At 45.5% G+C, this 8,206-nt stretch overlaps 1 protein-coding gene across 1 annotated transcript in view; it reads left to right on the top strand.

Moving 5' to 3' along the window:
- Positions 1-7,159, top strand: part of ATP6AP1L (ATPase H+ transporting accessory protein 1 like) — a 21,951-nt gene extending 14,792 nt beyond the window's left edge. The window contains exons 5-7 of the mRNA XM_031061918.1: positions 2,895-2,945; positions 3,870-4,113; positions 6,528-7,159. Coding sequence (XP_030917778.1) covers positions 2,895-2,945; positions 3,870-4,113; positions 6,528-6,830 — 598 coding nt within the window. The 3' untranslated portion in view covers positions 6,831-7,159. The remainder of the gene's footprint in view (positions 1-2,894; positions 2,946-3,869; positions 4,114-6,527) is intronic.
- Positions 7,160-8,206: the final 1,047 nt, after the last annotated feature.

The following is an 8,206-nucleotide window of genomic DNA, read 5'->3' as shown; positions in this document are numbered from 1 at the left end:
CCTGACACCCTGTGGGTCAGGGTGCTGGCAGCAGTCCCATTGGAATTGTGGCTCAGCCCTCCCGCAGTGTCAGGGGTGGTTCTGCTGGAGCAAGGGGGATCTCTAGAGAAGGATGTATTCTTCCTCTGGAGATCCAGGGGAAGGAGAGGCAGCTGCTGTTCCTCTGGGGAATCCCATGGAGAAAGCCGTGCTGGTGTTCCAGAATCTCCAGATTATATCCAGGTAGGAATGCTTGGCTCCTCCCTCTGGGCTCACATCTCCCAATGGGATGCTGTAGTGCTTATCAGCCATGCAGGGACATTCAATGGCCTCTTATCAGCAGGTGTCTCCCCATTTGTGGAAGAGATAAGGAAAACTGCCCACTGAACAGAAGCCAGCTGCCTCACAGATGGTGAATGGAACACAATTTGCTTGGCAACCCAGGATAACACCCTACAGCCTCAGGCCCTGAAAGTATAAACAAAAGTGAATTGGGGGGAGCAAACTTCATTGCTTCACATAAATGACTTCATTACCTGAAGCTGGAATTGGAGGATCAACCCCAGAAATGCAAATTGACCAAATTTATAATTGTGTGAAAAACTCATGAGCATTGTCCATCTTGGGTGTAGCCTCTGGGAGGTTTCTGACTGCCCAAAATGCACCTATTGAAGGCCTTTAATAAATACCCACTTTATTCTCTCAATCTTACCCAGCCTCTGTTCTGGGCAGCCACTCCAGGGCATCAGGAGAGCAGCCCTTGCAGAGGCCCAGGTTTTTCTGATGATGTCCTGGCACAGTGGGCAGCAGGGGTTGTGCGCTTTAAGCCCAGTCTGTTGTGGACACTCAATATTCAGTTTTTGCAGTGCTGTGGCCCCTCCTGGGGCAGCCAGCTCTGCTCTCAGTGCCCATGGGGCTGAAGCTGTTGCTCTGTTTCACCTCCAGCTGTTTTACACAGCTGCTGTGGGGCTGGGCAGGGCATCCTGTGCTGAATGTGGGGCTTAGGTGCTGTGCATGGCTAATTATCCCTTCAAGGGGTGTGTGCCAGGGATGAGTTTTTGGGAGTGCCTAAAAACAGGGGCAGGCAGAATGACGGGTATTAAAAGTGGTTCTATTTATTCAAAGGGCTTCAGGTACATTTTGGGCAGACAAATCCCTCCCTCAGGGGCTACACCCAAAAATGGACCATGGGATTTTCACATTTTTATAAGTTTGGTCCATTTGCATATTGGGGTGAATCACCCAATCACAGCTTCAGCTAATGAAGTCATTTACCCCAAGTTTGATTCCCCCAACTCACTTTTGTTTAATTTCTGGGCCCTGAGGCAGTGAGGTGTCCTTGGTTGCCAGGCCTGGAGAGGAATTGTTGTGTCTGCCCAAAATGGGACAGCAGCAGCTCACACTGAATGTGGAGTTCGGAGTTTACACTAAACAACTGCGGGATCACAAACGTATGAAAAATATGAAAACTAAACTCCCAAGGCATCACCAGCAGTGCTGCACAGGGTTCTTCAATTTCACTTTTAATTTTCTGGTAACCTCTTTGTCTGTGGTTACCAAAAATGTCTGTGCATCTTGTGCTGTACAATCACAAAGTGGGTGTCACCTCCCTGTGATTGTTCAGCACAAGGTGCACAGACATTTTGGTGAGGTTACCAGAAAGCTAAAAGTGAAATTGAGAAAGAACCCAGCATCACAATATTCAACAAGGCAGTTTGAATATTGCATCATCAGCATGTGAATTTATCCAGCACTCTTTTGACAGGCAGAGGTAGAGAATGGAATGAACTTATGTTAAAGATAAAAAAAGTGATAACAAACATTCCTCCCTCTCTTCTGGCCTACAATTTGAAAATAATCTTTGTCTGATTAGTAAATATTTTAACCTAAGAGAAAATAAATAAAGGCAAGAGTAAGGCTTTCAAAATACAGGGAATGGTATCAGATATAATAATCAAAGCTGCATTTTTGTTTCATTTTTAGTCGAATGGCACATTTGCCTGTGTCTAATCCTCAACTATCTCTGACTTGCATTTGTAATAAAGCAAGGGGTGGTCTGGATTCAGTGTCCTGTCTTAGGGGACCAGTGTTACCCAAGAAGTCTATATCACCTATGAAATTGTGGGGCTAGCTGTTTTTTACTTTGGTTGGTTTTAAATATTTTTGTTGGTTTTTTTTTTTTTTTTTTTTGTTTGTTTTGTTTTATTTTTGTTTTCTCAAGTAATATTCAACTTTAATTTTGGCTGCCTTTCAGAATCTGCACGCTTTCACTGTGTTTTCTTTCTGTCTGACTTGAACAATGAGAATCTCCATGCAGGTTTTAAGAGGCAAAATGCTACTTTTAAGTGAGAAGAATCCATTCAGCCTAATCATGTATTGCATTAATTAACCTGGTAGGGCCTTTCACCTTATGGAACTTCAGGGGCCCAAGGCAGTGCAGAGCTGCCTCACATCCAGGGCATTTGTGAGGAAGGAATGTGGAAATCTGAGCTCCCACCTCTGCTTCCTTTCATGCTCTGATATTTAAAAAGATGGGGACAAGGTGTCTGTTTGCACTTTCGAATGACAGGCAGGGGTGATGCTTGACTGAGATGTGGTGGCTGGAGGAGGAGAGCAGATCCACTGAGCCTAACTGTCAGCTAGGGTGGGAAGCAGTGGGATTGAGTTTTGTTGGAAGTTAAACATGGATTTCTATTCTTTCTGGGTGGTCTGGGCCTCCTTCCAATCAACAGGTGAATGAGTGTATTTCATTAGAGGAAGATTTAATCCTTTCAGGTTTTTTTCCCCATTGACTTTAGGGGTAGACTGAGCAAAAAATTCCATATATAACTGAGCTTAATCTTTTGTGTCGCTTTTTCCTCTGAAGGTCTCTGAATTTTTTTCCTAGCCTGATGTTACTTGCTTTTTTGACCTAGGCTTTCCCTGAAGTTTGGTGACATTGGAAATCTGAAGGGACTTGTTATCAGGTAAGTCTATATAATAAAATCCTTACCAGATAATAACCTAGCACAAATACATTGTTATGTGGGGAATCAAAGAGAATTTGTTTAAGCAAAAATAATGTGAGAGAAACTCTTGCATAACTGAAACACCTGCATTCAGCATGTCTGTTACCTGACTCGCTTTATTAAGGCATTTTTTTCCTCCTACTTTTGAGTTTTCTACTTGTGGAAAAGTTTGGGTCATCTCTTTTGTGTAGAATCTTCCTGTGTCTGAGATTTTAGCTAAACCTTGATAATTCTCTATGGTCACGGTATCAGACCACTTTATGTTTTCTTCTTGGTGGTAAAACAGCATTTCTTGTAAAGTGACTTTCCATACACTGGGTGGGGAGGTACAACCCCAGTGTTGCACTCACATTTTTCCAAGTATTTAGGCAAATTCCCCTCATATTCTTCTTGCTTTGTGGGAGAAACAAAACTCCTTCAGCTGCCACAGGGAACAACCTCAAACCACAGAATCCCAGGGTATTTGGGGCTGGAACCCAGGGTATTTGGGGGCATTTAGGGCTGGAACCCAGGATATTTGGGGGTATTTGGGGCTGGAACCCAGGGCATTTGGGGGTATTTGGGGCTGAAGTGACCTCTGGAGATGATCTGGTGCAGTTCCCGTCCCAGAGAGGGTCCCCTGGAGCAGTGGCACAGAAGCTGGGGCTGGGATGTCTCCAGGCCCTCCCTGGGCAGCTGTTCCAGGGCTCTGCCGCCCTCTGTGGAAAGCTGTCCCTCCCTTTCCAGGCTCCAAGGAAGGAGCAAGACCTCACATTATTCTGATAGTTCTGATACAAACCGGTCACGCTGACAACTCTGATGCAGTCACTCACTGCGCGAGTTTAACGCGGTTGCATCTGACTGATTTTCTCCCTCCTCCCCGCCCCAACACGGCCTCCCCAGGCTCCTGCTGACCACCAGCTACTACCAGCTGTCGGTGCGGAGCTGGTTCAGCCTGGAGAGGCTGCAGCTGCTGTACAACCACTCGGTGCAGGCGACGTTCAACGCCTCGGGGATCCGCGCGCCCGCCGCGCACTCGTTCCGCTGCCAGCGCGTCAGCAGCCTGCAGAGACACGATGCTCTGCTGGTGCCCAGCTCCCAGCACGACCTCTCCCACCTCTGGGAGGTCACCTTCGTCGACTTCCAGGTGATGCCACTGTCTTGGTTTGGAAAGACAGGAGTCTGCTAAGGAAGGCAGGACCCTCCCCTGAAATGGAGAATGTGAACCCTCCCCACCCCTCTGAATTGCTATAAATTTTAAATTAAGGGGCTCGCAGGCAGAAAATATGGGAGCAGGAAATAACAGTTCTTTAATAGGGAAAGGAAAAAGTGAAAGGATAAAATAAACAATGCAGTCCACTAGAACAGCACTGACAGAGTCAGAACCCAACCTGACACCCTGTGGGTCAGGGTGCTGGCAGCAGTCCCATTGGAATTGTGGCTCAGCCCTCCCGCAGTGTCAGGGGTGGTTCTGCTGGAGCAAGGGGGATCTCTAGAGAAGGATGTATTCTTCCTCTGGAGATCCAGGGGAAGGAGAGACAGCTGCTGTTCCTCTGGGGAATCCCATGGAGAAAGCTGTGCTGGGGTCTCAAAAACCTCTGGATTACATCTGGGTAGCAATGTTTGAAACCTCAGATTGTATCCAGGTAGCAATGTTTGAAATCTCTGATTATATCCAGGTAGCAATGTTTGAAGCCTCAGATTGTATCCAGGTAGGAATGTTTGAAATCTCTGATTATATCCGGGTAGCAATGCTTGGCCCCTCCCTCTGGGCTCACATCTCCCAATGGGATGTTACAGTTCTTATCAGCCATGCAGGGACATTCAGTGGCTGTTATCAGCAATGTCCCCTCCCGAGGGAGGTGTGATGTGGTCACTCAGGGAGAGAGATAAGGCAAACTGCCCATTTGACAAAAATAATCTGCCATAGAAATGGTAATGGAAAACATCTTGCATTGCAATCTTCAACAGCCATGGATTTCAGGCAGGTGGATCCCATGGATGGGTTGAGAGGAGGTTTTGGCTTTCTCAGGAAAGGCTGTCACCTTCCATGTGCAGTTTACACACTTGTGCCTCGCCTTGTGATGTTTTTGGGGCTGCCTAAAAACAGAGGCCAGACAAAATTAAGAAAATAAAATGGTTATATTTAGTGAAGGGGCTTCAGGTACATTTTGGGCAGACAAAGCCCGTCCAGAGGCTACACCCAAAATGAACAACAGGTCATGAGTTTTTTATGCTTTTATAAGTTTGGTCTATTTGCATATTGGGGGTTAATCTAACAATTACAGCTTCAGGTAATGAAGTCATTTACCCCAAGTTTGCCCACCCCACTCACTTTTGTTTAATTTCTGGGCCCTGGGGCAGTGAGGTGTCCTTGGTTGCCAGGCCTGGAGAGGAATTGTTGTGTCTGCCCAAAATGGGACAGCAGCAGCTGACACTGAATGTGGAGTTTAGAGTTATACACTAAAGAGCTGCAGGATCACAAATGTTAGAAAAATATAAAAGCTACAATCCCAAGGCATTACATGGAGCACAAAACAGAAACTAAGGCTTTTCCTGTCCAAGGAAATTAAAGGCTGTTCTTTGTAGTCTTTCTGCTTGTGTTCCCTCTAGTGGTGAGTGAGTTTGATTTCTTGTCATTACATCGTTTTGAGCTGAGCTCTCACACTCAGCACCAATAACAGCACCACACACCCAGGCACGGGATTCATCTCACTTCACTTTTGGTGCCTATAGGAATTTTAATCTTGTGCCCTGATTATAGTCACCCCAGCCTGCCTCTAAAGCCACTGGATAAATCCCCTGACCCATCTTAAGCCCTTATTTTAGGATGAGATTAATAATCTTCTGAAAGTGCTAATTCTTCTGCGTTTGACAATGAGGGAGCCTAAGATGGCAGGACTAGGGTGCCTTGCATTTAGATACCTGAGTCAGGGGGCATGAGGAGCTGAAAAAGGAATGGAAAAAGCTTTTGTCACCGTGTGAAAAATGTCCATGGACTGATTCAGTGGGGCAGAGTGCTAAAATCCATATTAGAACAGAAGCCAGGAATAAAACCTGTTGGTGTTTTCCATAACTGGGTGCAGCTTCCTGTAGTTTCTGTAGTTTTGCTGCCACATGCCACCCATGTGGAAGTGGTGAGAAAAATCTTGTCCTGGGGCAGGCACTTGAGGATATTTCCTGGTTTGTCATGTTGGAGTTTGTGCAGTCTGAAGCAAAAACTCTGGAGACTCTCAGCAAGTGACGCTGGAGATGCACAGTTGGCATGCAAGGTGATACCATGGCTGCAATCAAATATTGCTGAGCCACCAGGAGTGAGCTGTTTGAAACACAGCTGCAAATCCTTTGGGCAGCAGAGTGGAGGGGATTAGAAGAGCTGGCAGTTTCAGGAGACCGACCTGGATAAACTCTGAGCATTAGCTCCAGCTATCAGTGGGAGACACAAACTTGTTCAGGTCCCAAGTCGGAAATTATCACTGCCATCAGGAGCAAACTAATGAAACACAAATTAATGAAACAGCAGCGCTTTATTTAATATGTTCCCTCTTGTCCTCCCTGTAGATTCAAGGTTTTAACATCCAAGAAGGACATTTTGCCTACGCCAGGGACTGTGCATCCTTCTTCTCCCCAGCAATCCTGATGGGCCTGGTGATGTCCCTGATTCTGCTGCTGGTCCTGGCCTATGCTCTGCACATGCTCGTCCACCTGAAATCCCTGGACAGGCACTACGAGTGCAAAGCTCCTCCTGCCTACTTTGCACAGATGAAGGACAGTGACATGGGAGATGAGAAGGAGCCCCTGAGAAACAGTGGAAATGAGTCCTATGAACTCAGGAACCAGCAGTTTGGTAAAATCTATATTTAGCAGTGTCTCAGTGAAACAAGAGGCGTTTTCTTCTGCTGGCACTGTTGTATGTAGTCTGTGCAGGTTTTTTCACCAGCTGATGAAAGGAAAAGTAGGTAACAGATTGTTTTAGCCAGGTATTCACTGGTAATCACCTCTAAGATGCCTTGGGAATGAAGGGGAGAACAAAAAGTTTCCATTGTGAGTTAGAGATATTCGTGTTGTGGGATTTTATCCCTGTAGCAAAAAGCCAAAATAGAGGCATAGCTCTTCATGCAGCTTACCAAGTCCTGAAGAGACAATCTGTAATGGACACTTTGAAATTAAATAAAGGTTAAAAAAAAAACAAACCCAAACCAAACTCTTTGGTTATTCTTTCAGAAGGCAAGGTTTTCCTTCATTTTATATTTTACTCTGTGTCCTGACAAAACAGCACCAGTTAATTTCTCAGGATGTGTTTTCCTTCCACTTCCCAAGTCACACCCCCTCCTTTGTGCCCCCACAAACTCCTTTTCCTACTCTGGCACCTTCAGGGCCGTTCAAGGTGTGTTTTTATCCACTGCACAGATGAGATGGTGGCTGCAGGGCAGCAGCATCCTGGTGCTTTCCTGTGTCTAAGCTGGAGGTTTATCCCAAGATCTGATGGGACAACACCAGACATCTGCTCACAGAGGCTTACCCCATGGCTCAGCTCTGCGCCAGGAGATGGATTATGAGCATTATGTGCTGTAATTCCAGGTGAATTTATTTTCTACCAAATCCCATCAGTCACCCTCGGGACTTCTACCTGACTGGAGAATGCCAGATGGAAAATATAAATAACAGATAAATATAAATAAACAAATACAAACAAACAAATATAAATACACAGAGAGGTGGAAGGTATCAGCAAGAAGTGAAAAGGATACTGTGCTATGATTTTCACTGCTGCTTCTGAGAGTTTAGGCTACTGCCATCCCACTCATCCTTTTCTTCTGTTAGGGGCAAAGTTTGGGAAATCCAAATCAGACATAATGTGGCCCTGATTTCTAGCAAGTAAGAACACAGCAATGTTCTCATCACTGTAGTGCTTTTATGTTGTTACAAGTAATGGGAACCACAGCATGATAGAAAATCAATCAAAACCAGATTTGCAAGCAAATGGCTTGTATAATTTTAGATTACAGAATTAATTGGTTGTTTGAAGCAAATGGTGCTGCAGAGGTGTTTAAACACCTTGAGAGATGCCCACATGTATTCTGTTTATTAGTACAGGTGGCACACAGACTAGATGTGGAGTCCTGAGAGATTACTTCATCTAGGAAGGCACTTCAGAGAGAAAAAAATATAAGTTTGGTACATAACCAGGTGTAATAGACAAGCTTCTGAGGACTTGCCAAGGCTGCCTGTGGCCAGCT

The sequence above is a fragment of the Geospiza fortis genome, unplaced genomic scaffold (genome assembly GCF_000277835.1).
Source record: "Geospiza fortis unplaced genomic scaffold, GeoFor_1.0 scaffold43, whole genome shotgun sequence".
NCBI lineage: Eukaryota > Metazoa > Chordata > Aves > Passeriformes > Thraupidae > Geospiza > Geospiza fortis.
Note: the sequence above shows the minus strand (reverse complement) of the source record. Positions and strands in the feature narration are given on the sequence as shown.